The sequence below is a fragment of the Dothidotthia symphoricarpi genome (assembly GCF_010015815.1).
Source record: "Dothidotthia symphoricarpi CBS 119687 unplaced genomic scaffold P153scaffold_6, whole genome shotgun sequence".
Taxonomy (NCBI): domain Eukaryota; kingdom Fungi; phylum Ascomycota; class Dothideomycetes; order Pleosporales; family Dothidotthiaceae; genus Dothidotthia; species Dothidotthia symphoricarpi.
The window spans coordinates 253,095-280,957 of record NW_022985013.1 but is presented as its reverse complement, the minus strand read 5'-3'; the positions used below and the strand labels follow the sequence as shown (position 1 = coordinate 280,957).

At 52.6% G+C, this 27,863-nt stretch overlaps 16 protein-coding genes and 1 non-coding gene across 17 annotated transcripts; 10 read left to right on the top strand and 7 right to left on the bottom strand.

The window, feature by feature from the left end:
- Positions 1–135: 135 nt before the first annotated feature.
- On the top strand, positions 136–740 carry P153DRAFT_383422 (uncharacterized protein; the record flags this gene model as incomplete). The annotated part of the gene is made up of 2 exons (XM_033670231.1): positions 136–380; positions 473–740. 2 exons carry the CDS (start codon positions 136–138, stop codon positions 738–740), a joined length of 513 nt encoding a protein of 170 aa, XP_033525696.1.
- P153DRAFT_364911 (uncharacterized protein) lies at positions 627–2,030 on the bottom strand. The gene is made up of 3 exons (XM_033667706.1): positions 1,783–2,030; positions 1,511–1,731; positions 627–1,419 (listed from the first exon to the last, which is right to left on the bottom strand). Exons 1-3 carry the CDS (start codon positions 1,923–1,925, stop codon positions 905–907), a joined length of 879 nt encoding a protein of 292 aa, XP_033525695.1. The 5' UTR covers positions 1,926–2,030; the 3' UTR covers positions 627–904.
- A 100-nt stretch (positions 2,031–2,130) lies between these two features.
- P153DRAFT_429638 (uncharacterized protein) lies at positions 2,131–3,643 on the bottom strand. Its single transcript, XM_033672784.1, has 4 exons — positions 3,111–3,643; positions 2,893–3,043; positions 2,470–2,827; positions 2,131–2,419 (listed from the first exon to the last, which is right to left on the bottom strand). Exons 1-4 carry the CDS (start codon positions 3,522–3,524, stop codon positions 2,353–2,355), a joined length of 990 nt encoding a protein of 329 aa, XP_033525694.1. The 5' UTR covers positions 3,525–3,643; the 3' UTR covers positions 2,131–2,352.
- Positions 3,644–4,107: 464 nt separating this feature from the next.
- P153DRAFT_364909 (Mago nashi protein) lies at positions 4,108–4,958 on the bottom strand. Its single transcript, XM_033667705.1, has 7 exons — positions 4,872–4,958; positions 4,779–4,816; positions 4,632–4,727; positions 4,521–4,584; positions 4,377–4,464; positions 4,199–4,324; positions 4,108–4,145 (listed from the first exon to the last, which is right to left on the bottom strand). Exons 1-7 carry the CDS (start codon positions 4,904–4,906, stop codon positions 4,131–4,133), a joined length of 462 nt encoding a protein of 153 aa, XP_033525693.1. The 5' UTR covers positions 4,907–4,958; the 3' UTR covers positions 4,108–4,130.
- Positions 4,959–5,068: 110 nt separating this feature from the next.
- P153DRAFT_364907 (Coatomer, beta subunit) lies at positions 5,069–8,864 on the top strand. Its single transcript, XM_033667704.1, has 8 exons — positions 5,069–5,361; positions 5,418–5,510; positions 5,573–5,751; positions 5,811–5,876; positions 5,925–5,965; positions 6,018–8,003; positions 8,054–8,102; positions 8,155–8,864. Exons 1-8 carry the CDS (start codon positions 5,329–5,331, stop codon positions 8,441–8,443), a joined length of 2,736 nt encoding a protein of 911 aa, XP_033525692.1. The 5' UTR covers positions 5,069–5,328; the 3' UTR covers positions 8,444–8,864.
- Positions 8,865–9,022: 158 nt separating this feature from the next.
- Positions 9,023–11,208, top strand: P153DRAFT_364905 (sphingoid long chain base kinase-like protein). Its single transcript, XM_033667703.1, has 3 exons — positions 9,023–9,294; positions 9,342–9,398; positions 9,448–11,208. The coding sequence occupies exons 1-3, from the start codon at positions 9,105–9,107 to the stop codon at positions 10,761–10,763; spliced, it is 1,563 nt and encodes a 520-aa protein (XP_033525691.1). The 5' UTR covers positions 9,023–9,104; the 3' UTR covers positions 10,764–11,208.
- P153DRAFT_192258 (uncharacterized protein) lies at positions 10,844–11,672 on the top strand. Its single transcript, XM_033662441.1, has one exon. The coding sequence runs from the start codon at positions 10,925–10,927 to the stop codon at positions 11,342–11,344; it is 420 nt and encodes a 139-aa protein (XP_033525690.1). The 5' UTR covers positions 10,844–10,924; the 3' UTR covers positions 11,345–11,672.
- Positions 11,276–11,347, top strand: P153DRAFT_t47. Its single transcript has one exon. It is a non-coding gene; the product is annotated as a tRNA-Met (tRNA).
- Positions 11,673–11,938: 266 nt separating the features above from the next.
- On the top strand, positions 11,939–12,275 carry P153DRAFT_383416 (uncharacterized protein; the record flags this gene model as incomplete). Its single annotated transcript, XM_033670230.1, has 2 exons — positions 11,939–12,220; positions 12,267–12,275. The coding sequence occupies 2 exons, from the start codon at positions 11,939–11,941 to the stop codon at positions 12,273–12,275; spliced, it is 291 nt and encodes a 96-aa protein (XP_033525689.1).
- Positions 12,276–13,157: 882 nt separating this feature from the next.
- P153DRAFT_374218 (glycerol uptake facilitator protein) lies at positions 13,158–14,874 on the bottom strand (the record flags this gene model as incomplete). The annotated part of the gene is made up of 3 exons (XM_033669507.1): positions 13,158–13,683; positions 13,731–13,999; positions 14,050–14,874. The coding sequence occupies 3 exons, from the start codon at positions 14,872–14,874 to the stop codon at positions 13,158–13,160; spliced, it is 1,620 nt and encodes a 539-aa protein (XP_033525688.1).
- A 1,550-nt stretch (positions 14,875–16,424) lies between these two features.
- Positions 16,425–17,955, bottom strand: P153DRAFT_364902 (vacuolar protein sorting-associated protein 26). The gene is made up of 4 exons (XM_033667702.1): positions 17,518–17,955; positions 16,935–17,432; positions 16,762–16,878; positions 16,425–16,650 (listed from the first exon to the last, which is right to left on the bottom strand). Exons 1-4 carry the CDS (start codon positions 17,732–17,734, stop codon positions 16,547–16,549), a joined length of 936 nt encoding a protein of 311 aa, XP_033525687.1. The 5' UTR covers positions 17,735–17,955; the 3' UTR covers positions 16,425–16,546.
- Positions 17,956–18,101: 146 nt separating this feature from the next.
- P153DRAFT_192031 (uncharacterized protein) lies at positions 18,102–19,131 on the top strand. The gene has a single exon (XM_033662440.1). It carries the CDS (start codon positions 18,259–18,261, stop codon positions 18,796–18,798), a length of 540 nt encoding a protein of 179 aa, XP_033525686.1. The 5' UTR covers positions 18,102–18,258; the 3' UTR covers positions 18,799–19,131.
- P153DRAFT_383412 (carbohydrate kinase) lies at positions 18,860–19,620 on the top strand (the record flags this gene model as incomplete). Its single annotated transcript, XM_033670229.1, has 2 exons — positions 18,860–19,111; positions 19,162–19,620. The coding sequence occupies 2 exons, from the start codon at positions 18,860–18,862 to the stop codon at positions 19,618–19,620; spliced, it is 711 nt and encodes a 236-aa protein (XP_033525685.1).
- A 298-nt stretch (positions 19,621–19,918) lies between these two features.
- On the bottom strand, positions 19,919–20,516 carry P153DRAFT_364900 (uncharacterized protein). Its single transcript, XM_033667701.1, has one exon. The coding sequence runs from the start codon at positions 20,421–20,423 to the stop codon at positions 19,923–19,925; it is 501 nt and encodes a 166-aa protein (XP_033525684.1). The 5' UTR covers positions 20,424–20,516; the 3' UTR covers positions 19,919–19,922.
- Positions 20,517–20,786: 270 nt separating this feature from the next.
- On the top strand, positions 20,787–24,466 carry P153DRAFT_192023 (sulfate transporter family protein-like protein). The gene is made up of 4 exons (XM_033662439.1): positions 20,787–21,158; positions 21,248–22,507; positions 22,560–22,759; positions 22,816–24,466. The coding sequence occupies exons 1-4, from the start codon at positions 20,912–20,914 to the stop codon at positions 24,343–24,345; spliced, it is 3,237 nt and encodes a 1,078-aa protein (XP_033525683.1). The 5' UTR covers positions 20,787–20,911; the 3' UTR covers positions 24,346–24,466.
- Positions 24,467–25,100: 634 nt separating this feature from the next.
- P153DRAFT_286214 (FMN-linked oxidoreductase) lies at positions 25,101–26,507 on the bottom strand (the record flags this gene model as incomplete). The annotated part of the gene is made up of 1 exon (XM_033663453.1): positions 25,101–26,507. The coding sequence occupies one exon, from the start codon at positions 26,505–26,507 to the stop codon at positions 25,101–25,103; it is 1,407 nt and encodes a 468-aa protein (XP_033525682.1).
- An 836-nt stretch (positions 26,508–27,343) lies between these two features.
- On the top strand, positions 27,344–27,826 carry P153DRAFT_394648 (uncharacterized protein). Its single transcript, XM_033671328.1, has 2 exons — positions 27,344–27,504; positions 27,568–27,826. The coding sequence occupies exons 1-2, from the start codon at positions 27,433–27,435 to the stop codon at positions 27,766–27,768; spliced, it is 273 nt and encodes a 90-aa protein (XP_033525681.1). The 5' UTR covers positions 27,344–27,432; the 3' UTR covers positions 27,769–27,826.
- Positions 27,827–27,863: the final 37 nt, after the last annotated feature.

Genomic DNA, 27,863 nt, shown 5'->3' with positions numbered 1-27,863 from the left:
GGTGAAGGATCGCCTAACCAGCACGAACATGATCTGTCATCTGAAGCATTGAGAGTCCTAGTCCATGAGCAGTGACAGCCTCAACAGTGTGTCCATAGTTGCCAACTGCTTGCGCTGCCCTATCCACGCTTTCTAATGAATAATGCAAGCATCCCACACCTAAGTTCTGGCAGCCAAGACGAGGGAGACCAAAGTAAGTGCATAGCGAACAGATTTTGGCGACAAGTCAACTACGGCAAGTACATAAATGTATTCGAGTCCCAGAACGATCGGGGCGAGTACACCCGCCGAAGTAATGGCATGTCAAAGGGATTGAAGTTCAGAGGACTGTTGCAGACGCTCAAGTGTTTCACTGGCAGTTCTCCTCACTTCCCGATGCGGTAGTCTCGAGTTCTACGATTCGAGTCAACTGTAAAGCTCTGGGAATCATGATTGCTACTTACCCAAATACACTAATGATAATTCAAGCCAGCGTAGCTGGGCTGGGATTCCTCTTCCCTGGCGCAGGCTTTGTAGTCGTTTGCACAATTCCTTCCATTCTGGCTCTCGTCGTGACCCTGCTCGCGGTAGCAATATATCAATCCAACACGCGCGACGACAGATACACAAAGGAGACCTTAATGGAATTCGTCGTTACAGAAAACGCATGGTACGTGTACGACATCCACCGCATAGCCGACGCTGTCTTCACAACATGGACTACAAACCTACACGCTCTACCCATTTCCAGTGGCTTTTAGCATGAGAAGAGGAGTAGGAAAACCTAGGAATATCAAGAAGGAGCCTCACACCTCGAGAAAACCCCCATTACAGAATTTTCAAAGTAGCACCAGCGTAAGACGAACTCTCATTTTTCAATTGCCCCATCAACGAGCACCCCATCCTCCCTCCAACACCACCCGCCTCAAGGCCACGGCGGATTCTCCACCCTCCGAAAACACGCAACAAACTTCAACCCCTTATTTCTCTCGACCTTCTTCCCCTCCTCCGTCTCGCTCCGCATAATCCTCACACACTCATCCATGCCCTCGCCCTCCTCCCCGCTCCCCTCCTCAAACTCCCTCTCCACGCGCTCAAAACTCGGATGCTTCTCAAAATGCTCCTTCATCCACTCGTGCAAATCCTGCACATCGGTAATCGTGTACACGACGCCGCCAGGTCGGAGCACATACGCGTACTCGGAGTTCAGCGTGTAGGATACGATGCGCGCCTTGTGCTTGCGCTGCTTGAAGTGCGGGTCCGGGAAGCAGAGGAAGATTTTACTCAACTGGGATTTTTCGAAGAAGTTGGGCAGGAATTTCATCGTGTTGGCGCGCAGGCAGGATACGTTTTGGAAGCCGGATGTTTGTGCGTTTTGGACGCGTAGAGCGCGGATCTTGTCTTGCACGTATTCTGTTACGGAGGTGCGGATCTCCATACCTGGGGTGGTGTTAGACGGTCTTGGTGTTTGGCTTTGAGAATAATGTTGATTGGGAGAAGGTGGGTTTGGGGATGAGAGAATTAAACACACCCAGTATCAGAGTATCCGGGAACTTGGGTGCCAGCGCAAACAGCAGTCCACCAAAGCCACATCCAATATCAGCAATCTCAACCTTCTTCGTGATCGATTTGACCTTCCGTGGCTCTTCCTCATGTGACTTGTCTTGTGCATCTGTCATCTCCAACTCTTGGCTTTCAGCAGCATGTGCAGGGTAGAATTTCGCCCAGTCCATATCCGCGGGGCTACTAGGACTACACATTGTGAGCAAAAAATCATGCTTGGCAAGAGCAGGATGTAAGTACTAAGTCAAAGAATGATCCGAGAAAGGGTTGGCGTGCGCGCGCTGCCTGTAGAATTTCTTCTTTGGCAATACTGCATTTTGTTCATCCTGAATCGAGCGTTTGTACTCTTCGCGCTTTTGGCGCTTCGCTGGCTCACCGGGCATCGTGTCTTCGTGCCTGGGTAGTCTGGGGAATTATATGTGAAGTGGATAGAAAACGCAAGTTAGCAAAAGAAGTCTGGTGGAGAAACGAGTGAGTGGAAGTGGATTGGTTGAGTGTCGCGAAGCGAGGCTGAAGGTGGAGTCACACAGGCTGTTTTTAGTTCAAGGGTCCACGGCTCATTCTCCCACCACGTGTGTGGAGGTTGAGGCGATCTAGTTGCGAGGTATCAATGACGTAATGTTTGCTGCTATCAGATTGCCTTGAAAGCCATTTGGGCGTTGAAAGAATTCCTAATCTTAGGCAAGAAATGCGGAGTGCACCACCATACACAACACAAAAGACCGTGGTCGAAAGAAGACGGATGCAAGAAGCCAAAACCCAATATCGCGCCAAATGCCAGTATATACCAATTGCTCCCGTCAATTGCAATCACCGAAATTCAATTGCGCCTTGACACCCGTGGTCCTCTATGTGCTCTAGTTGCAGCTTCTGGAATCTGGAATCTGTCAGCAACGCTGCCGGTCTTCAGTCTGCACGCGCACTTACTTCTCACTCTTAGCATGGAAGTAGATGCCTTCGATGTTTCCTGAAATCTGATTGAAGCAGATGTAGTAGAACCCCTCAAAACTCGCACCCGAGATTGATTTGACCCGGTGGTCGGGAACGAGGAAAGATTCCTTCCAGCGCATGAACAAGTGTTCCTTTTGCACCCAATCCTTTATTCCCAGATCAGATCGCGAGGAGTGCTTCGAAAGAGGTTTGTATGCCGGGAAACGTGCCCAGTGTTGGCGATCGACTTTTTCATTCGAACCCCACTCGGGATGTTGCGTGATGAAGGTATATTTGCTCCCGATGATCTCAGACTCGAAGAATGTGACCAGACTAGGATGGTCCTCGGTCAATCCTATTGGCGCGTTAGTCCAGGTTTGCCAGCCAGCCATCATACCACGATGCAACGGTCGAGCGCACCTTGAATGCGCAAGTATCCACACATGAACGATTCGCGCATGTCGACATATTTGATCTCAACCTCCACTTCGTATTGCTGGCGGTCGGACGTCTGCGTGCCCTTGAAACGGCTGCCGGGGCGGAGGCGCGACGAAGATGTGTTGGGGTGGAACTGTGCTGGGGTTCAGTAACTCTACTTGGCTGGTATGTCGTGGTTGTGAAGAGACAGTCGTACACACCCTTTGAGTTGGATATGGCAATGATAATTGACTGGCGAGCAATGATGTGGGCGCTGGTGTAGTCGTGTTCGCAGAGAGCGGTGAGGTTTGAGATGCGCGTTGGTCTTCGGTGCCATCATCGGTTGCAGTCATGGGCGTGGGAGTGTCCCTGGTTGGGGTTTCTGTGTGTGTGTTTGCAGGCTTGAAGTCGACGGATAGTGGTTGGGGTGCGGGAGACACTTCCGGCGGCGGTGTGGGCTGCTGCATTGAAGGCTCGAGGGCAGACGCGGCAATGTTGTTGGTCGCCATGGTTCCAGATTCCATCATTTCAACCGTAGAAGCAATGCGCGACTCGTCTGGCGGGCATGTTGCGTGGCCAGCGGTGCTCCCATGCTCCACCGGCGGCGACAGCATCGCATCATTGGGCGTCGGCATGTTCCGGGGAGGAGTCGCGTAATTCACTGGCAAAAAGTTGTCGACTGAGCATGAGACGAGACGAATGGAAAAATACGACGGTCAGTATGTCTAGGTAGCAAAGGTCGCGGCGATCATGATAGTCTTCATCGTCACGCTGGATTCGGACTTCTGAAGAGAAGTGGGTCTGGCGTACGATTTCGCGGGGAAGGATGTGCCCGCGTTGCAGGGGTTCGCGTGGGCGTGGGGGACAAGTCCAGAAGCTCACGGCAAGATCTTGGTCACACGAAACGGTGGTCGGGCGCCGTCTAAAGATGCATGAACGTCATTGCTTTTGTTTGGAGAAATTGGTCATGTCAAGTTCTGTTCTTTTGTAACTAGATTGGCATGTTGCGAATGCTACGGCTGTATTGTCTTTTGTATACAACTACAGAGACAATCTTTTGGCATACCGTGGTACTCGAGAAACCATGTAGAGACACAATCTCCAACAGCTTTCTAGATAGACTCCAGACGCCGCACTCCGCGAATCTACTCCGATGTCTCGGTCTGTAGTTCAGCCATGTTGGCTTCTCACTGATAATAGCGAGCCTTATTCTCTGACGCCTTCCCATGTGATGCCATCGATTAGATGGGCTTGATCTGCGAGCTTGTGAGCCAACCACCAGGCAACTTTAAAGCACGGAAATACTGACCTTGAAGTGCAATGAAATCAACGAGAAAACCAACGCCTTCAGATCCTGGACTAGATAGTAAAAGACACGGAGACCCTCTGGGTCTGAAGAGTCCTGCACATCCTGTAATGAGCCGATCTTTGCGGTCTGCGAAATTTCAGTATGCATGGAAGCTTTACATGAAGGGCGAGGGTTGTACCTCGAATGAGATGTGCTCGCTGCCTAGTCGGATCTCTAGCTCTTGACGGCCATCTTTGTTCTTCTGGGGCCACTTTGTGTCATCTTCCCTGGAAAATTCAGATCAGCGACCGATCCGCCTGGCAGAGTTTAACTGTGAACATACTTCAGGATGTCGCTCTCCTTCACGATACGCTTGATCTCAGCTACCAATGCATCACTGACACACACTGAAAGGGTTAGAGGAGAAACACATTGCGCAAATAGTTTGCCTTACTCTCTTTCCGGATTAGAGAATCGTTGCGGTAGTTGGAGTTGTTCGCATATCGCGCAGACGCGCTGCGGCCGTCTCCAAGTACGCGAAAGTCAAACTCTGCAAGAGGATGAGCTTCAGCATCACAAAAAAGATGAACGTGTTACTGACCCAAGAACTCATGGCCAAATCGGCCCTGGTGACCAGAGCTGCAAAAAGTTATTATCGAATCAAAAACATGCTATGGGCGCGGCCGAGGCTCACTAGTATCTCAGGTAGAACGGCTCGTTTGTGCTCATCGTGTACGCTGTGTGTTGAGTTGTTGTCGCGTCCAACCTGGCGTCGAGTGTCTGGCGTGGTGAGCCCTGACGGTTGTTACCATGTTCGGTTGTGGAACCCTGTCGCTTGGCACTCCTGGGATGGACCACTTTCTCGACACCTGGAAGACGAACACGTACAAGTGAAGGGCTTCACGTCGAACTCGAAGAAACCACCGTTGTGCCCAGGGCAATTCCTCTCCTTCTCTCACCCAAACCCAGACCGCAGTTCCATCCGACTGCACCGTCTCACACCGCCGAGTCCCCGAAAGTAACACAGCATCCCACCTGCCCTCGACACGGCGGGCATCAAGGGCTGACGACCGACACTGGACTCGACAGCCATTGCAGGCAGCGCGAATATCGCATCATCAAACAGCAGAGGGATCCGCTAGACCAACGCCATGGCGACGTTTCTCGAAAATGCATACAGTCTGGTACCGAACACCTGGCCGCATGCACGCGGAGCTCGGGAGAGCTGACTGGGGGACAGGTTCACCAGGACAATGCGGCCGACGTGCCCTCGCAGAATGAGCTCAAGCAGGCGCTGGAGAAGGGCAGCGACGAGCACAAGATCGAGACCATGGTGCGCCCTCGCTGTTGCGACTGCCCCGCGTGGCTGCTGGCGGCTGTCTAACAAGCCTACAGAAGAAGATCCTCTCGACAATGCTCAACGGCGACGCGCAAGAAGGCCTGCTCATGCACATAATACGATTCGTCATGCCCAGCAAGTCGAAGCCCCTCAAGAAGCTCATGTACTTCTTTTTCGAGGTCTGTCCCAAGCACGACGCCCAGGGCAAGCTGCGCCAGGAGTGGATATTGGTGTGGTGCGTATACCCGCCACATATACGTGCGAGCACCATGGCATAGGCTAACACTGGCACAGCAATGCCATTCGTTTCGACTTGCAGGCGCCCAACGAATACGTACGAGGAAACACACTGCGCTTCGTGTACGCCTCCAGCCCAGCCTGCTAGAACTTTGTTGACGCAGGAAACAGAACCAAGCTACGAGATGCTGAGCTTGTCGAGCCGCTGCTACGTGAGCTGCTCTCCGCACCCGCCCTGAGACTCAATACTGACAAGTGTTCAAGAACCGGTCCGACAATGTCTTACACATCGACACGCATACGTCCGAAAGAATGCCACCTTCGCAGTCGCCGCAATCTTTACCCACCTTCCAGAGCTCATGCCCGATGCGCCCGATATGTTGACCACGTTCCTGGATGAGGAGAGCGACCCGACCTGCAAGCGCAACGCCTTCGCCGCCCTCTCCTCCATCAGCCACGAAAAAGCTCTCGAGTACCTGAGCAGCATCTTCGATACGATTCCGAACCACGAAGAACTGCTGCTTCTTGCTGAGCTGGAGTTCATCCGAAAAGATGCCGTTACCAACCCATCGAACAAGGCGCGCTATCTCCGATTGATCTTCGACTTGCTCGAGTCACAGGTGTCGACTGTCATGTACGAGGCTGCACACGCCCTGACAACCCTCACCAGCAATCCTGTTGCGGTGAAAGCTGCTGCAAGCAAATTCGTGGAACTCGCCATCAAGGAGCCGGATAACAACGTCAAGCTCATCGTGTTAGAACGGGTGAACCAATTACGACACAAAAATGAGGGCGTTCTGGACGACCTGACAATGGAGGTTCTCCGCGTCTTGTCAAGTACCGACTTGGACGTGCGCAAGAAGGCATTGCACATTGCGATGGAGATGATCTCGAGCAGGAACGTCGAAGAGGTGGTTTTGCTTCTCAAGAAAGAGCTGATGAAGACGGTGGATGAGCAGTACGAGAAGAACACAGAGTACAGGTCGATTCTCATCTCCTCGATACATCAAGCGGCCATCAAATTCCCAGAAGTTGCAGCAAGCGTGGTAGGGTCGCTGATGGACTTCATATCCGACGTGAGCAGTAACGCATCTGCTGTCGATGTCATTTCCTTTGTCAAGGAAGTCGTTGAGCGATTTCCTGATCTTCGGCAGTCGATCGTTGAGCGTTTGGTCTCTACCCTCGGTGAAGTCCGTGCTGGAAAGGTTTATCGCGGTGTTCTGTGGATCATTGGCGAGTTCGCTCTTGAGACTAAGGATATTCAGGAGGCATGGAAAGGAATTCGTTCGTCGCTTGGCGAGATTCCCATCCTGTCGTCTGAGCAAAGGTTGTTGGACGATGCATCGGAAGGCAAGGAAAGCACTGATCAGGTCAACGGACACGCAAAATCGACTGCAGCTCCCACAGGATCACGCAAAGTCCTCGCCGATGGCACATACGCGACAGAGAGCGCGCTTACGTCGTCAGCAGCAGCAAAGGCGAAGCTGGAGGCGGTCAAGAACTCTCAGAAGCCCCCACTACGCCAGCTTGTCCTCGACGGTGACTACTACCTCGCCACTGTTCTTTCCAGCACTCTTACCAAGCTTGTTATGCGGTACTCGGAGATCTCCAAGGATGCCGCACGCACAAATTCTCTGCGCGCTGAGGCCATGCTTATTATGATCTCGATCATTCGTGTTGGTCAATCTCATTTTGTCAAGACTTTTATAGATGAAGACTCGGTTGATCGTATCATGTCGTGTGTTCGGTCACTGTCCGAATTTGCGCAAAGCAAGGAAATTGAAAAGGTTTTCTTGGAAGATACACGCAAGTCTTTCAAAACCATGGTGCAAGCCGAGGAAAAGAAGCGCGCAGCAAAGGAAGCGTCAGAGAAAGCCAAATCAGCTGTCAACGTCGATGATTCGTTCAACATCCGCCAGCTCAAGAAGAAGGATGCGGATGGCAATGACGAAATTGAACAAGACTTGGAAAGGGCAACAGGAGGTGACACCGCAACCGAGGATATGACATCGAAACTCAGTCGCGTCGTGCAGCTCACTGGTTTCTCTGACTCTGTATATGCCGAAGCATATGTCAAGGTGCATCAGTTCGATATTGTGCTCGACGTATTACTTGTCAACCAAACAACCGAGACACTGCAGAATCTTACGGTCGAGTTCGCGACGCTTGGTGACCTCAAGGTTGTCGAGCGTCCTCCAACTCAGAATGTCGGCCCACATGACTTTATCAACCTCCAGTCCACCATCAAGGGTAAGTGATCGCGAATACTCTGTTCAAAGCCAGTATACTGATTGGTGTAGTTTCTTCAACCGATACTGGTGTTATCTTCGGTAACATCTTATATGAAGGGTATGCTTATCCGTGCATGAGAACATACCGGCCAGTACTAACACATACACAGTGAGAAGGGTATTGACTCCAATGTGGTCATCCTGAACGACGTCCATGTCGACATCATGGATTACATCAAACCCGCACAATGCACAGAGACACAATTCCGGACAATGTGGACTGAATTCGAGTGGGAGAACAAAGTCAACATCAACTCCAAGGCAAAGACTTTGCGCGAGTTCCTGAAGCAGCTCATGGCTTGCACAAACATGAGTTGTTTGACACCCGAGGCGTCGATGAAGGGTGATTGCCAGTTTCTGTCAGCCAACTTGTACGCTCGAAGCGTGTTTGGTCAGTAGCTTCTCCCCTATCTTGCACTTCGTTTGGCTAACTGATTGCAGGCGAGGACGCGCTTGCCAATCTGAGCATAGAAAAGGAAGGAGAAAACGGCCCCATTACAGGATTTGTTCGTATTCGAAGTCGATCACAAGGGCTGGCGTTGAGCTTGGGGTCGCTGAAGGGCCTCAACAAGGTCGGCGTGGCATGAGCAGACGGTTGTTACAGGATAATGACGATAATGGATGACGATACTCTATGTTGAAGGAGAGCACGCATGGCGAAGGATGGTAAAAGCGTTGTTCGTCACACGGGTTTTGTAGGTTTCGGACACGATGCGTACTGAGCGTAAAGCCATGACGGGCGCAGTGGCCGGGATTGTAGCGTTGGAGTATCCTCAACGAGATGGGATTAGTAGCAGTTGAATACCACAAATATCCCACATGTTGTGTACGTGCAGATTGCCAGTCAGGACAGTGACGCTATAAGATGGTGCCTTTGTTTGCAGGAGTGTTTTCGGATGTAGACGCGTTCGTAGACTAACGTCGATCCGGCAGCATCCGTAGCATAAGCATGTGAACGCCTCAGCACGTGCTCACGTCTGATCATCTCACGTCACTCGTTTCTGTGTATGGTCTTGTACTCAAGTATGCACGCGATTCTTTTCGGTCCATTGCGATAACCATGTCTTCCCCGGTGAGCACGACAGACGACCCTTTTCGAGACCCTTTATTAGCTCCGCAACCTCCGCAGGCTGCCCAGCCAGACCGCGACACAAACGGGAACGCGAACGAGCACATCAATGTGCCCGACACACTTGCTGTGGGCAGAGACGCGTCGCTCACACTAGCAACGGATTCTCTGATAGTACTTGGTATGATAGTCGCGTAAGCGGTAAGCATGCGTGCTCACTGGGACCAGATGAAGAACTGCTAGGCACCAAAAGCGCGAATTGCTGCGGTCTCTCTCCTGCTGGCAGTAAGCTCGACAGCGTGCACTCGCGTACCCGGTCGCTCACGAGGTACAGAGACTGACTATACGCGCTCCATACCCTTCTACAACATCCTCTGGGCCGAGCACTCTAGCGATGGCGAAGTCACGATACAATATGCGCAGACGGCGTCAAAGAACGCCGTACGCCCCGCCATCATCAGCTACACACTGGACAAGCCAGACAGCCGGCTAGCAGAGGCGTGGATCGAGAAGCTGCTGGACCGCGCATATGGCGCGTCTCAGCGGCGCAAGCGCATCAAGGTGCTTATCAACCCCTTTGGCGGCCAGGGCGGGGCCGTGAAGATGTACCACAAGTCCATTGCGCCCATCCTGGCGGCAGCGAGATGCGAGCTGGACGTGGAGAAGACGCAGCACCAGGGTCACGGCGTGGAGATTGCACAGAATCTGGATGTGGACGCGTACGATGTCGTGGCGTGCTGCTCGGGCGATGGCATACCGCATGAAGTGTGGAACGGCTTGGGGAAGAGACGAGATGCCGCGGGGGCATTGCTCAAGGTCGCTGTCGTCCAACTACCCTGCGGCACAGGCAACGCTATGAGCCTGAACTTCAACGGGACGAATAGCCCGAGTCTGGCTGCTCTCGCCGTCGTCAAGGGGCTACGCACTCCCCTGGATCTCACCTCGATAACCCAGGGCGACCAACGCACTCTCTCCTTCCTCTCACAGGCAGTAGGAATCGTCGCCGAAACAGATCTTGCGACCGAGCACCTGCGATGGATGGGCGACCTGCGCTTCACATGGGGCTTCCTTGTGCGCCTCCTCACCAAGACCATTTACCCCGCCGACATCGCCGTGAAAGTCGAGTGCGGCGACAAAACCGCCGTCCGAGAAGCCTACCGCGCAGAGTCCTCCAAGGCCCCCCGCGGCCACGACGACCGCCCCCTCCCTGCCCCCGACGCCGGCCTACCAGCCCTAAAATACGGCACCATCAACGACCCGCTCCCACAATCCTGGGAACTAATCCCACACGACCACCTCGGCAACTTCTACGCCGGAAACCTCGCCTACATGTCCGCCGACACAAACTTCTTCCCCGCTTCCCTGCCCGCGGATGGCTGTCTCGACCTCGTCCGCATCAGAGGCGATATCCCCCGCTCCACCGCCATCAAGACACTCATGGCTGTTGAACAACACACCTTTTTCGATATGGATCATGTCGACTACCAGAAAGTGAGCGCGTATCGCATCATCCCCAAACAGCGAGAGGAGGGGTATATCAGTATCGATGGGGAGAAAATCCCCTTCGAGGGGTTCCAGGCTGAGGTACATAGAGGGTTGGGCACAGTGTTGAGTCGCAGCGGCAGGCTGTGCGAGGCAAGAGGTGTGTAAGTGTGTCTAATCGTACAGGTAAAGATATGGAGATGGTGTCAGGTATAGAGGCGGAAGGTTCTAATCGGGACGCGCGTGAAATACCCTGGAGCATGCATGGTGTACTGTAGGATTCAGTTTGGTATACCATTTTCTTTCCTCATACCAATTCGCCTTGTCTTATGGGGAGTCGTACAGTTTGCTTGCTCAATTTCACATTTCACATTCTAGACTACGCTCAACACTCTCAATTTCTCTTCCGACTGACCTATCCCAACAACCCTCATAATAGTTATTACCATCCACGTCCAACACTCCATATCCACATCCTACCCTATGAGTCACCCCCCTCCCCCAGGCCCAAAAAAAGCTTTCTCCCGCCGCCCCATCAGACCCACCCTCTATTCAAACTTCCCTTCCATTCCCTCTGGCAAATCTCACAGTCTATCATCGTCGCCGCCCTCGAGTTCTGCAAGCATGGATACAAGAAAAAAATTCTGAAACTGTCTATCGATCAATGGAGAAACACAAAAAGCTACTTGGCGCAGTGGAAGCGCGCCGGGCTCATAACCCGGAGGACCTCGGATCGAAACCGAGAGTAGCTATGTTTCTTTTTGGAGTTTTTGTTCCCATCCGATAAGTCTGACGTTTGTGTAGTCTCAGAGTGTCGCTGTGTTTCGATCCAAGTTTGACTGGTTTTGGTTACTTGGCGTGTGGCTTGTCCTTTTTCTTCATACTTTTCGTTGGATGTTGAGGGCTCATGTCAGCTCACATGTATCTTACTTTCTGGGCGTATCTGAGATGTACCGTTATCCGAGTATGAGGTTCTGGACTATGTTTATTGGATCAATGGCCGTTGACTGGCACGAATCGTGAGTCTCTGTGGTTTAGTCCAGCTGCTACACAAAATAGGGTGATCCAGATACATGGAACAAGATGACCCGAGGTGATCTGGATAGTGAAGGCATGCCAGGTCGTACACAAGGCTGAAACTGCCTTGTTGGCTTGGTGCCAATCATCAACCGTGTATCTCAGCCTCGAGCACGAAAAGCGGCTATGATGTAGTCTCATATGGGGGCCGTTTCGCAGCTTACAATCCATCCGATCTTGATAATCTGGCATATTCCCCTTCTGCGTTGCTTCACTCAATTCCCTCGAGTCTTCCACGTATATCCCTTTCCCAGCTAACCACCACAATGAAACCACACTCCCTCGCCATCTTCTCCGCATTACTAGCCCAAGGTGTAATCGCACAAACATGCCGCTTCCCCAACGGCACCGCCCTCGTAGACACCTGGCCCGGCACCGGCTACCAAGACTTCGCACCCTGCGCTACCCCCTCGACCATGTGCTGTGCGCTCAGCCGCGACAACCCGCCCGACGGCGACGTCTCACGCGGATTCACGCAGGACATATGCCTTCCGAGCGGGTTGTGCGAGAACAGGAATACGGAGAATGGGATACGGGGCGTTACATGGGTAAGCTGTGTGTCCATACCGTCGTCCGAGATACAAGCTAACAAAGGGGATTTGAAACAGTGGGTACTGTACTGCACGGAAGCCGACATCAGCGGAGGGGCATGTCTGGATATATGTTAAGAGTCGCGGACGTTTACTGGGAGTGCGCAGATCACGCCGTGTTCGGGCACGGCGGAGAGCGAGAAGTGGTGCTGTGGCGCTTCCAACGTGTGTTGTACGTCTAATGTGGGCGTTGTGCGGCTGCCGCTGGTTCTGGGTGGGAGTCTTAATTCGACGGCGACGGCGACGACGGCGAGTAGGTCTTCTTCGGCGGTCTCTTTGGCATCTACTTTTTCTTCCTCGCGATCAACGAGCTCGTCGGACGCTACGCCCGCTGTAACCTCAGTGTCAAAATCCACTTCCCTCCCAGGTGGCGCCATCGCGGGGATAGTCATCGGCGCTGTAGCCGGCCTAGTGGTACTCGCAGCAGCCATTTTCTTCGCACAGAGAGCTAGGACGTGGAAGAGAAAAGCGTCGATCGCATATGCGCCGTACAGACATGAGCTGGAGACATCATCGGAAGAAATGTCGCAAAGGCCGCAGAGTCCGGTTGAACTTCCACCCGCAGATCCAAGTGAGCTACCTGCTGGTGCGTCGTGGATACCGCCTCCGTAGGGTTCGAGGTGATGGGTACATTCCTGTAGTGTGCAGTGAACTGTAGATGGTAGCTGGAAAAGGAGATATCAGTAACGATAATGCAGGAATGTAAGACTTGAGGTGTTGTGAGGTTGCTGATTCCCTTATATAGGCATTCACACCTCTGGGAGTGACTGACACTTGCTGTGTTAGTGTCGATGGTTGACTGATGAAATGAAGATTCCGGGCACAGTACCAGACGCGACAGGTCAAGTTAAAAAATCCAAATTCTCCATGACGACGTAAATGCTAAACAACACTATCAAGCAATACCCTGAATCTTATCCTTCGTCTGCTCCTTCTTCTCCTTGACCTTCCACTTGATGTCTCCTGGCTGTGGCCACCGGTAGTTGACTGGCGACTCACCTCCAACAAAGATCAGTAGATCGTAGATGAACCCTCCAAAAAGCGCACCACTGATAGATGCGCACCAAGGTCCATATGCCCAGTAACCACCTTTGAACGCATCGTCATACCCTACCCACAAAGCCACAAGTCTGGGCCCGAGGTCTCGCGCTGGAGATATCCCGAGACCGGTGTTGTATCCCAACGCGACCATGGTCAGGTAGCCAGCGAAACCAAAGATCAAGGCCGTCATACCCTGACCCGGCGGCGAGTTCTGATCGTCTCCGAGCGCGAAGGTAATGCAGATCCACACTGCCATGTACACGAAATCGTTGAAGAAGCCAGTGACGGTCGAGAAAGCGGGGCCCTTGGGGAAAATGGCTGAGCCGGTAATTTCTAGCGTAAGCCCGGGATCTACGGCGTAGATGGCGTCGCGATATAATCTGATCTTCGTTAGTAGGGTTTCTTCCTGAAACGATGAGGTACTCACGCAAATGCTAAGGCTCCAGCGGCGAGTCCCGCTAACATTTGTACGCATATGTACAGAACGGCCATTCTCCAAGGAAAGCCGCGGTAGACGAAGAGGCAGATTGACACGCATGGACTCAGATGAGCACCACTCGTACCACCGGCCATGTAGATGCCGATCATGACGGCGAAGCCCCAACCCCAGGCCTGTGTCTCAAAGCTACCGGTAGTGTTTTGAGAAGTAGCAATTGAAAGATTAGTGGTCAAACCGAGGAACAAATAGACGAATGTCTGTAAAAAATGTCAGTGCTGCTTAACGACTTGGTGTTTGGTAAACGTACCGCAAGAAACTCCGCCGGCGCCTGAGGATATTGGGCACGGAGCCGGGCAATTGGATTACGATAGCGGTCGTAGTATTCTTTTTGCGCCTCATGTTCACGCTGCTCCACCCGATGCTTCTCTTTCTGGGTTTCTGATGTTTCGTGTGTGCCGACCTCCTTGAGTGGATGAAGACCATCCTGGAGACCGAATTGGCCGCGCTGTGTCCCATTACCCTGGTTTTCAGTCAACCCGTGCTCATTGACAGGCGCACGAGGATGGCCTCGGTGGTCCTGGCTCTCATGGTCCTGGCTCTCGTGGTTCTGGTGGCGATTGCCAAGTACTTCGTCCGCTTCAGCCGTCGGTAGTCGCCTTACATTAACCCTACGGCCGTGGATGGTTGTCTGGAATCGATCCGGATCCTGTGACCCGGGCTCGCCTACAATCGTTCCTTGAGAGCCGTCGGACTCGTCATCAAGACCTGTCCGTACGTTCTGGCTGGTAAAATAGTCGCCGTTGAATCCCGAGGCGCCCCCTGATGGTGCCGGCTGACGTGTCTTTTCCTCGAAATCCAATCCGTCTTGCCTCGCAACGCCATCATCATTCTTCTCTTCGTCAACCTTGTATAAAGATTTACGCAAATCCCCTTTACCCCACCACATGCCCTTGCGTAGAGTGTGAGGGAGCGGTGCGGCCAGGCCAAAGACCGGCTTGTCCTTCTGTTGGTTGTACCATGGATTCAGCGCAAAGTAATCATTGTCAACGTCAATCATCTGTTCTTGCTTCTTTTCTGCTCTATAGTGCGAATCTTGTGTTCCGTTTGTCTGAGTAGTGTTTGTTCGAGACATTCGCGTTGGCACTTCTGGCCGCGTATTGGTCGACGACCCAATACGAGTAACATTTGATCTACCCATACTGGAGCCAGTGGCCGCACTCATGTGCTGAGGTCTCGGTGGCCTGGTACTGGATGCAGTTTGCGATCTTCGCCCGGCCATGGAATGGCTGGACGGCTGCAGATGCGAGCCATTATCCTGCTCTATTGAAGTGGTCAGCACGAGTAGGATCAATGGATGGCCTCCTAGCGATCGATCGACTAGGTTACTACGGTGGAGTGAGCTCACCCCCTGGAGTATTTGGCTGATGCGGTGGCATCCTGAAAAACCGCGGTTGAAAGTTCCGAAGGTAGGGATGTTGGGGAGAAGTGATGTAAGATTATGAAAATCATGAGCTGACTTGTCCAGTCTTATTATTCTGATCGAGTTTTCCACATCACCATGCTGATAAGGGCAAATCAACAAAATTCCATGTGTGATGTCATTGTATGGAGATGTTTTGCCTAGTTCTCCCAATATCTGTGGGCCTACAAAAATCTCAGCGTCGGTGCAACCAAGCACGAGAGTGTTTTCTTCATGTTCCAAATGCGTGCCTGCAAAAACCCCACCTCATGATTCAACGATGGCGAAATGTGGTGGCGTTGACGAGTCTTACGATAGCGCTATGGTGTTACTGTGTAAGATCAAGTTGCATTAAACGGGTATCGTCGATGCTGAGGTCCTGCGTTGTTGTCTCGGCAGGACCCACCTCATAAAGCTCAATATTTACCAATTAGCGGTGAAGTTGACTGGTAGTTTTTCGTTGTGATTTGTGTGTTGGGCTGCACCACGTCGCCCACCCTCTTCCTCGTCAAGTTCCACACCACGGTGGTCACGGTCCACAACATGTCTTTGCTGTGCAAGGGCAAGAACCTTGTGATGTCAAGCTAGTATCAGTCAGTAAAAGCTATGTCTGAGAGCCAATCGTGAAATTTGATGGAATGTAAAGTGGAGGAGCTTCGTGAGGACGTTCGCGGTACTCGGCAACGATCGTGAAGTTCGCTGCCCGGATTCGGCACTCGCTATCTAGATTAGGCATCGGAGCCGGCAGGTGCTATCCGCACCTGTAGATGTCGTTGAGCGAAACCGTATCACCGCGTGCATATTAGTAACTATCTCTCATGCCCAAGCCTGGTGGGAGATTGACTGTGATACGTGAGGATGATGTTGATCTAACCTAAACGCAACACGAATAAAGCTTAATCAAGCTTACTGTACATGAGTGCCTGCAGAATCATGAATCCGGAGAGTTGACTTTGCGTTTCAACCGAGGGAGTCTGGATTTTCGGTCGATAAGAATTAGCGCGTTGGGCCGGAGAAGCCGCTGCACGAGATGTCAAGAAAAGCTCGATGATCCACAGATGGTGGAGGTTAGCGTGGGGGTGACGGAACAAGTTACTTCATCCGTTGAGCCGCATGGGCGATAATTACTATAAACGGTATTGCTACAGTGGTATCTACACACGCTGAATTGTGGGGGAAAGATCGTGAGTGAGGTTCTGTCCCAGTGCCACGGTCCTAGCCCCCAGGAACCGTCTGCCAAGGTTCGAGACGAGGCTACTCCATTAACTTGGCAGTATTTGGAACCTATCGCGAGCGTAATGATGGCTTGCCTACTGATGCATCAAGAAGAGTCTGTAGCTATCCTTCATGACACTGCCATGAGCTTGTTCTGTTCTTGAGCCAAAGTCAGCCCTTCTGGCGCTTGTCTGAACAAAACAATCTCCGACTGTTTAAAGTATCGTCGCGCGTCTGGGAGTTTGTCAGTCACATCACAACTATAATATTGGGGAGGCTCGGATCGAGCATGAGCGGATAAAGAGCACAGGGCTGATTGAGGTGGATAGAGACGACTTGACGTACCTTCGTCAATGAGGACCAAGCTGAGGTAGTATCGTGTTGAGTACTTTTTATTGACTTCGCGGAAGGTGGGTGTCAGGTCAAAGCCGCCCAAGAACAACCGGATAGGGATCGTCTCTCCTGCAGTCTGGTCAGTTCCATAGTTCGGGCAGAGGCTACAGATTGCAGATGCATACCTCGCGAGGGCGAGCCATCCATGATCTCGAACCGGACTAATGTCTCGCTTTCGTTGTACTGGTTGGGGGCTGCGCCGGTCGTCTCTCTCCGAATGATGGATAACTCCATATGCTTGATCTTCAGCCGCACGAGGAGGAAGTATATCCTGCCTACAATGACGTCCTTGAGGTGGTATTTCGACTTTGAGTACTCAAACTCAATGTGTAGACAGTCCTCAATTCCCACGTCCATCTTGATGGAGCTGTTCGTCTCGGGCGGTATCCGGTACGAGTAGACCCAGAGATCCTTTTCTCTCACCACATCCGCCATCCTGCGCGACACAGTGACGCGCACAAAGTAGCGCAGCTTGACGTTGATGCCATTGTACGACTCGTATTGCTTTTCGACGTTCTTGAAATTAAACTCGAAGGTTTGCGGGTGCTGCAGCTCGCCGGGTGCAGCCAATTCCTGGCCGAGGGAGAGGAACTCGTGGTGGTTGCCGCGGTCGAAGAACATTTCTGAAAGTGGTACATCAGCATGTAGGCGCTTGTACTATAGCAAGCCATCAAGCTGTCGCCTGGCTGCAGAAGAGGGAACACCCACCGATTGTGCCTATGAACTGCACCTTGATGCCCGTGTGCTCCAGACGCTTGCCATCTTTGGGCCGTACGGTGACCTGGCCCTTAACCGACTCGCCATCAAGGTACAGTGGCACCTTTTCTTTACGGCTTTTCTCTAGCTTGACATCAACGGCAGAGCGATCATCGAGGTCCTCGAGCACAATGTCAATGTCGACGGGGGTGGAGAAGAAGTAGGACATGGTGACCTGGCGCGTTCCTGGACGGTGCAGCTGCCTGCGACACGATGATGTCGTTCAATTTAGTCCGTGCGTCGTCACGTGCCGTAGCCATGGCCCAACCCCCATCATCCATGCAGACTTACATCATAGCAGCAGCCGTGTCGTCTTGACTTGAAAACAAATCATCGCCCATCGTTCAGCATTACCGGCCACAGCATCACTCGTGTATGCGCGCGGAGATGGCCTGCAGCGCGCACACGATCAGATGTACCAGGTGCCAACGTCGGGACCTTTTGCTCCAGGAATTGGCGTTGCTTGGATCCACTCATCGAAGCTTTCCGCAACGCTTCCAGGCTCAACCCCCACGCGCTATTATCAACCACACTTTCTCACAGCCACGCAGCCACGCAGCCGCACCGCCAGCTGTAACGAGGTGATTTGCACATGCACGACGCCTCTGCCATGCCAGACTCAGTCGTGTGCTGGGCTGCTGTACAGCATGCATGCTGCGCTGCAGTAGTACCTGACGCGACTGGGGTTGTAGAATGCGGGGAAGAACAGCTTACCAGATCCGCCGCTTCCATCACCCCACGCTTTACGGGGGCGCCCACCCGACTCTTCAAACGCCGACGACGTTCAAGTATTTCCGTGCGTCCATGTCTGATTTACGTCCGTCTCATGGCGAGGGGGCGCTTGGTGAGAAGAGCGCTTTGCACGTCGCTGCAACCACCTCGGCTTCATCTCCAACCTGCGAGCGAAGCCCTGCGCACGACTCGTTCAGTCGCACACGATCCTCTGGTAGTGACATCAGGCCTTGGCTCCTGAATCTTGCATCAAACTATGATCCCACCCTTGCCGTCATGCGCTACGGCGCGGGTGGAATTTCCAGCCAAGTGCGCACCTCCTTAAAAAAGCACTGCCCCGAGTCCGATCAAGACTGCCGATACAGCTTACCATCAGCATACCTACATTTGGTTACATCCGACGTACCAGTACTATATATCTTCCGAGTCGATCCCTCTACTTTGTGCTTTGACCCAGTTCGACAATCACCTACCGGCGCCCTCTACTACAGTCACCTTTAGCAAGCTTTGCTGTTTTTCTGTTTTTCTGTTTCGCCATCGTTTGTCAAGCAAGCCGTTCAACATGTTGCAAACCTTCGAGCAAACACATTCGACGCCGACGATATATTATGCGTCACCGCCAACGCCTCCAGTCTCTTCTGCACCCTCACCTTCTATTTCATCGTCGTCTCTGAATACCGTCAAAGCCGCCAACATGATCGTTCCCAGCCGCCATCATATTCTCATCGTCACTGGTCCTGCAGGATGCGGCAAGAGCACCGTCGCCAAGCTTCTTGCTGACCGGTACGGGTTTCACTACATTGAGGGTGATGATGTAAGTGGCCTCTCAACCCTAATCTCCCGCAAATTATTCACAGCGTACAGTTTCACCCCAAAGCAAACGTCGACAAGATGGCCGCGGGTATTCCTCTGAACGACATGGACCGATGGGACTGGCTTATTCTTCTCCGCGATCAAGCACTGAGTTCTTTGCAACGCGGAGAAAAGGGTGTGGTGGTTACCTGCAGCGCATTGAAGAAGAAGTACCGCGACGTCATTCGAACTGCCCGACTGTACGATGAGGACCCAAATGCCAACGTCCATTTTGTCTACCTCCGTGCCGACAAAGAGACTCTTCTAGCTCGTGTTCGAGCCAGACAAGGCCACTACATGAAGGACGCCATGGTCGACAGCCAGTTCGCAGCGCTTGAGGAGCCCGACGATGCTGAAATCAAGCAGCTGAAGGATGTAGAGATTGTTGATGTCAAGGGTAGTCTGCTAGATGTACAGAGACTTGCGACTATTGCCGTAGACAGGGTTCTCAACTCCAGCTCGCAACGGTGATGATTGATGGGAGGCCAGCTGGTTCTAGGTTCTTTTCATTTTGTGGCATTCAGGTTTTGGGCTTACAGATCCAGTTCATCTGAGCATTTAGCATGACAGGCGTTTATTGAGTGGGGTTAGAACGGCGCATTAGTGCACTATACCCTGCAATAGTTGGCTATAGGACAATTTAGATTTTTCACATCCAACGACGTATTGCTTCTTCTTCACCATATGACTATATACAAGTTGCATAGGACATTGATAGAAGACGTGCAGTTATATGACTTGGACTTGTGCAAGTACCAAGTAGCTGGGAGCAACTACTGCATTTGAGGTGATGTGGTTCGCATGGTGGTGGGATATCGGGCCGTCGCCCCATATTTTGGCAACGAGCGCCAAGTCGATGTGTGCACGACGGGGAGATTCATGGTAAGCAATAGACTCAAACAGTAAGAGATGCAGGTAGTGAATGAACGAGTATGAGACATAAACAACTGGTCAACTAAGAAGCTACTGTTTGAACGCAATACTGAACGCTGACGATTGTAGCCAAGATTAAAGGCACAACTGCGGTGAAATACCTGACCTGTGTCAAAATCTATAATTCTCATCAGCCCGCCATTGCAGATGGAATTTGGATGAGTTTGTACAATAATGGCTGGGGAACGGGCCGTCCCTCTGTGAGCCAGAAAGTGATTTTCGCCCCACAGCCAAAGGAGGGGGAGTGAAGGGTGGTAGAAGTGATCCGAAGGAGGCCCAGCAAGGAAAGGTGTGACGGAAGTCTCCGGCAAACGGTTCTCAACGCACATGCGCGTCGACATTCGCGTATGCACGGCGATGGCAAGGATGTGGGCGTATGACGAGCTTCTTATAATGGGGACATTCGGCACTACGATTGCGACTTTGAGGGGTTGGTAGGGTAGGTAGCCTATGCGAGTACTGCATTGAGGTCAAGATGGAGAATTGGACATGGTGAGTCGGGTGTTGGTGGACATGGGATGGTGGAGCATACAACGGTGACATGACAGTGGCGAGCGGATGCAAATCCGTTAGGTACAGCAGGCCTCGAACAAGAAACTTTTTTTTTACGCGACGCCCAAGCTCAGTTTCTCAACCGGTACCGTCAACCGGCGGGCACTGGCATCTAGCTCTGAAGGCCTTTTAGCACCATGCTGCCCGCACTTTTGCGGACACTGCACCTTTTTCTCACACCAAGCGCATTCCGCGACGCGCCGTTTACACTTGCACGCGTCTTGCCATGCTTCTACTACTAACCTTGTAATCGTCTTTTGTTCTTAGCTTAGCGACAATGCCGTCCCATGTGTTCGCGCGCCGCGACTCGGACGCGGCAGAGCAACAACAACTCCCCTTCACAGGCGACAACGTCCACGATGCAGACTTCGCACCCGACCACTCGCAGGCAGAGCTCGGGTCCGTCCATGCACGCTCGACGCCCATTCGCCTGAGGAGCCAGTCCAACGCATCCAACACGCTCGCTGGCTCGTACTCGCGCAACCCCATTCGCTCTTTTGCTCACCAGACATCGCATTTTGCCGGTATGCCGTCATCTCTCTCTTGTTCTCTCCAGACCTGACGCCTTGATCTTCCCAGACCAGACGCCAGCACGTGCTAAGCAGTGCCACAGACCCCCCGCAGTATTCGTCCCAAGGCGTGCGTGAACGCAGCTCCCAATTGGCATCATATGCCCTAGACTCGGACACATACCAAGACCGCCGGCCCAGCTATAGCCATGGCGACGCAGACTCGACCCGCACCGACACGATAGAGGAGGACAGCGAGGCCGAGACACCCGAGACGGTTATTGGGGGACCACAGCACGCCAGCCAGAGCTTCTTCAGTCCCAGATTGCTAGCCGACGACGACTCCAGCAGACGGCAGAGCCTTGCAGTCCAGCATGACGAGCGCACCCCTCTGCTGCCCGCCGCCAGGCTACCACGCGTCGACTCGCCGTCCAAGCAGTACCCCGCTAAGAGCTCCTCATCAGGCCAGCCTCGCCCGTCGACCCTCCCATCACGCGTCAAGGAGAAGATCACCTCAGGACAGCAGCACCTCGCTCAATTTGGTCGCTCCCTGGCCAACCCCAAGAACTACACCACACATGCTCTCAAATCAGGCGCAGTGGCCGCAGCCACCCTGTCTTCTGCAGTGTTCCTCGGACTGCTGTTGAACCTCCTGGATGCGCTTTCCTACGGCTACATTCTCTTCCCCCTAGGGTCGCCCGTTTTCAGCCAGACGGGTCCCGACGGCATTTCCATGTTCTTCGTCAGCTGCATCGTCTCTCAGCTGTGCTACTCCCTCGGACTCTCTGTTTTCAAAGGCGGTGTGGGCTCCGAGATGATCGAAGTCGTGCCGTTTTTCCACAAGATGGCATACTCCATCATGGCTCGTATGGAAGGCGAGCCCGCTGACGCCATCATTGCAACCACCATTGTTGCCTACTGCCTGAGCTCCGTCCTCACTGGCCTAATATTCCTGGCTCTGGGATGTTTCAAGCTCGGCAACCTCGTCAGCTTCTTCCCCAGACATATTCTCATCGGCTGCATTGGCGGTGTTGGCTTCTTTCTTGTTGTCACGGGCATTGAAGTCTCTGCGCGTCTCAGTGGCAATCTGAACTACGATCTCGCTACCATGCAACACCTCTTCTCCCCGGACACCTGGTACTTGTGGATAATTCCACTTGCCCTCTCTATCTGTATAATGGTCCTGCGCAGACTTTGGGACAGTCCTGTTGTGCTACCAGGCTTCTTCACACTGGTGTTCGCCCTCTTTTATCTCATCGTCAAGGGTATTATGCACAAGGATCTCGAGGCAGTCCGCAACGCTGGCTGGATTTTTGAGCAACCTGAAGCGGGTGTCAAGTTTTACAGATTTTATTCTTACTTCAGTAGGTACAACACTTACTCATCTGTTGAAGTCTCTACTAACGCAGCAACCAGAATTTGGAAGCATCAATATCTCAGCCCTGGCAAGCACAATCCCGAGCATGTTCGCCTTGTCTTTCTTTGGCATCATCCATGTACCCATCAACGTTCCGGCTTTGGGTGCCGCGGTGAAAGAAGATAACCTCGATGTGAACCGCGAATTGATCGCCCACGGCATCTCAAACACACTTTCAGGACTCTTGGGCAGTATCCAGGTATGCGGCACAATCATTAATCACTCTCTCTCGACAGACGAGCTAACAGATGGCAGAACTACCTCGTGTACGCAAATAGTATCATGTTTGTAAATAACGGCGGCAACAGTCGCGCCGCAGGTCTGCTACTTGCTGCTGCCACTTTCGGCGTCTGGGTGGCAGGTCCCGCCATGATTGGATATATGCCCATCTGCCTGGTCGGCGCTCTCATCTTCTTACTCGGTATCGACCTCATGAAAGAAGCGGTATGGGACACCTGGGGCAAACTGCACAAGCTCGAGTATCTGACTGTCCTCGCTATCGTTCTGATCATGGGTGTCCATGACTTTGTTGTTGGTATCTTTGCCGGTATTGTCCTCGCCTGCGTCAGCTACGTGGTACAGAGCTCCCGTCATCCTGCTATCCGGGCATCATACAGTGGTGTTGTTGCCGAATCAACTGTCCGCCGTCCACGCGCCGACGTTCGCTACTTGAGTAAGGTACGCGGGCAGATCCGCGTCATCAAACTTGGTGGCTTCCTTTTCTTTGGCACCATCGTCTCGGTCGAAGACTATATGCGGTCATTGATCGATGACGACAACTTCGACGAGCATCCTGTTAGCTTCATCATTGTCGACTTCACCCATGTTGCCGACGTAGATTTTTCCAGTTCTGAAGGCTTCCAGCGCATCAATCGCGTTATGAGCCGCAGGAACGTCCAGATGATTCTCTCGGGAGTCTCGTTCGCAAACCGAGTTGGACAAGCTTTGCAGAATGTGGGATTGCTGGATAGCACAGAGTGTCCTCCCCCAGAGGTCTTCGAGGACCTTAACACGGCACTCGAATCTTGCGAAAACGAGATGCTCGAAGTGTTCCACAAACACTGCAATATGCAACCCAAAAAGCGACGACAAATCACACCGCCAATGACTATCAACGGCCCCAGCGATTCGTCTCCAAACCAGCCAATTGCCACCGGCGGCTCTCCCACATCCTTCGGCGCCAGTTCTCTCAACCCCGACTTCGCCTCACCCCGGCGCGGCGCCCGTCTGATAGCCGCCCGTTCCACAATCCACGAATCCTCCGACTCGCTCCACCCCCCCGGCCCATTCGATTCCTTCCCCTCGTCCAACCTCGCGCCCACACGCTGGAAGTCCTTCGCCCAACCCCTCCGCATCATCCTCCAAACCTTCGAAGACGTATCCACGAAAAACGAAGACTTCTGGCAAGTCGTCGCTCCCTACTTCGAGCGCAAAGAATACCCCGCAGGCACCGTCCTGTATTCCCGCGGCGACGATCCAAACGGCTTCTACATATTGGAGAAAGGCCGCTTCCGTGCTGAGTACGAACTCGATCAGGGCAGCTTCTCAGAGGTCATCTTGCCCGGTACGACGTGTGGCGAGCTGCCGTTCTTCAGCGAGACGGACCGTACGGGGACGGTGGCTGTGGAGAACGACTCCGTTGCGTGGCTACTCACGCGAGAACGGTTCAGGGAGCTGGAGAAGAAGGAGCAGGATGTTTCGAGCGAGATGCTGAAGGTCGGGTTGAAATTGACAAAGGAGAGGATGGATGCTATTACTAGTTATGTGCTTGTTATTGCTAGTTAGATAGTTGAGCTTTCTCTCAACACAAAAAACTTAATGGGCGGGATAAGGTTTTGGGTGGCTTCTTTTTGGAAAGAGAAAAAGCGCAGGTGTGGCTGTTTGTCCTAGATTTTTGTGCGGATAGATTCACAGTTCGTGGCGCTGGGGTTTATTTTTTATTTTGGGGAGCAGATTGACTGCCAGATTGTGTTGATCAATTGAGGTTCTTGATGTTGTGTTCTTTGTACTGGGTTTCTTTTTTGCTTTCATGCTGTGGGGCTTCTTTGACTCCGATGTTTATAGAGTTTCCTGCTTTGGTCATTTATGCTGAATGATGTGTTGGTGGGCGACCTGCATCTTGATATCTCTGATCGTGGGTACTTGTTTGTCTGAATCTCGAACCATTGGACTGGACTTTTCACCTTGGTGAGTGCGTCGTTCCTGAAGGACATGTATAGCTACGATTGCGTGCGTTTTGGTGTCAGTCGATGTGTCGTACCAAGCAACACCCTTACCGTTCAGCGAGGTGCTTTGAGTGACAGTCCGGAGACTTCGTTCTAGCATATTCACACTCTTTCGTTTTCTTTCAGCATATGCAAAACACATAGATTCAGCATTGGAAGATCGAAACATCTGTGTTCATGGTTATTCATATATCATCTATACTCTAGCATTCCGTATATCTAAATACATGTCATCTTTGTAACGGTCAAAAGCTGCTTTCTCGTTCTACCACTTCTAGATTTTCCCAGCCATCTTTACTTCCACGACAACACGCCTCACAACTTCGGAAACCTAACCCTCAAGAACTGATTCGGCCACGCAACCTCCACATCCAACTGCCACGCAACCCGCAACACCCACTCGGGCTCGCGCATAAACTGCCTCGCCACCAGAATAACATCGGCCATGGGATCTTCCCCATCAGTCGCTTCCGTCATGCCCACCGCAGCCTGGGCCTCCTTTTCCATCTCGACAGCCGCGGCGCGAGCAGGACGCGAAGCACCCTCCTCGACAATGCCCCTAGCCTGCTCGGCCTCGGTGATGAGTCCCACAGCGCCGATAAACATGCTCAGATCCTCCTTCCTGAGCTCCCTTCGGATCTGCGACGCAATGCGTGTCTGGTAGTCCTTTGCGTCGAAAGCGTTGAGTTTCTGCTGCGGGTGGTTTCCTCCACTGCTTACGTCGAGCAGGTCGACGCCTAGACGTGCGACCACCTTGGAGAGGCGGATCGAGCTCGCGACGTCCCAGCTGCCGTGCTTCTTACCTAGGTCTGTGTCCTCCATCCACTCTGTGGCGCTGATGCGCAGGTACAAGGGCATAGTTTTAGGGATGACGTCTCGGATCGCTTGGATGATTTCGACGAGAACACGGGCCCTGTTGTCGAAAGACCCGCCGTACTTGTCCGTCCGCTGGTTCGTGATGGGCGACAGAAATTGGTGGATGAGGTATCCGTGCGCGCCGTGGATTTCGATGACATCGATTCCTGCGTTGACGGCTCGTTTGGCTGCGCTGGCCCAGTCTTGGACTAATTGTCCGACTTCTTCCTCGCTCAGAGCTCGAGGGGCGCAGTACCCGCCGCTTTCATCGTCTAGCTTCTTCTCGTCCCAGGTCCACTCTTCACCGCCCATTGGGCCCACCACGTTCTCCGGCCATCCACCGGCGTCTAATCCAGCCCTCACACTGACCTTCCTCTTGCCTCCTTGAGTTCGCTCTCCGGCAATCCAAGGGGCACATGTACTTCCCTTACGACCCGCATGTGCCAACTGGATAGCACTGAGGCTGCCCTGGCTCTTGATGAAATCACTGACCCTTCTCAAAGCCGGGATCTGAGCATCACTCCAGAGTCCTGGGCAGTTTGGCGAGATCCGTCCGTTGGCCTGGACACCTGTAGCCTCGACCATGACAAGGGCGGCACCTTTGAGCGCATAGTGACCCAGCGTAACGACGTGGTAGTCTGTCAGAGCGCCAATCTGGGGGCCGTCGGGTGCAGTGCTGTACTGGCACATTGGTGCTACGAGGACGCGATTGCGGAGAGTTGTTCCACGGATGGTAAGGGGCTTGAAGAGTGTTGGAGTCGGCTTTTCAGATTTGACGTCTGGCACGACCGACCCAGGGGAGACGATATGTGCTGGTGTGAAGTAGTCGATGTTAGGGACACCGCGGTTGATGTCTTGTGGTGCCATTTTGGATGAAAGATCTTGCTATCGCTGACAGACGGGAGAGAAGATGTCTAGTTTTATTGGGAGTTGCTGGACACAGTGAGGTAGATCTGGGAGTCGGTGTATTATGATTGAATTGGCCTGAAGAAATAGTTGTCTTTGGGCACGCAATTATGTTGATTTGTCAGGTACTGTTGTACCCCATAGAGCCATCTGCCAATCACCACACTGCGCATGCAGCGCTGTAGCCGAATGCGACTGCAAGAGCTGAATACAGCCAATCGTGTTAATTCAGTGCTCACGGCTAGTTTCCAGGTGTAGTTGAATGTCCGATTATTGCCGAGGTTCACCGTTTTGCCCTGAAGATTCTTCCGCAGGTTCTACCAACCAGATTGTTCCAATATCAGGTCTCAAGTGAAGTAGTCGTTGATTGTTTTGATAATAGGTACGGTTGTCCATGTGGAAGTATGTCGTTGCCGAAGACAATATTGCCTGCTGATGTCCTGGGTGGTTAACATTCGAGTCGAGGAAAGATAGAAATGCCAGGATCAAGCCAGCACCGACTGAGGTAACGTTGAGCTGTTACAATTCTTGCCATATTTATGAAACATCTTTATCAATAGTAGACAGAGTTGTGTTTGCGTCGTCCTGTTCAAAAGACATGGTAGATGGCGACTCCACGACGTTGGTCCAGAGTATATATCTGCATTCGTTGCTTCTTCGAAAGAGTAAAGCAATGAGACTACGAGCAGTTCCAGTGATCTGGTCGTTGGATCTGGTTCCGATACGCCTCCAACGCGTCTCCATGTGATGTCGTTTTGTGGTGACGTCACGGTCTGCAGTCAAGACATCATATAGGAAGGCGCGCCCAACAACTGGAACGACATAACATCGCTTTAAACAACCTCCAAAAGCACCAAAGACCTACCCAAATATCCAAATCAGCAAGATGTCTGCCAACGACCAGAACCAGCCCGGCCTCATCGCAGGTCATGTTCAATATGTCAAGGGCGCCGTCGAGGTATGTACATCGCCGTCCACATATTCAATACAATTACCTTGCTCGCCACTAACACTCGCATAGGCGACCATCGGCAACGTAACGGGCAATGAGGCGTGGAAGTCTTCCGCTGTGCAAGACAAGTCGCAAGCGGTCGATTCGATGAAGGCGGCGTCGGAGAACAGAGACACAAGCAAGGGATTTGGTGGGGTCGAGGAGAAGGCTGGAAGTCTTGTCGGGTGTGAGGGCATGCAGAAGGAGGGCGCAGAGAGCAAGAAGCAATAAGCGTGGAGAATGGGATGGATGAAGTCAGCGATAGGATCAGATGAGCAAGGATCACGACATATTAAATGAAGGCAATCTCTTGACCAAAACATGCA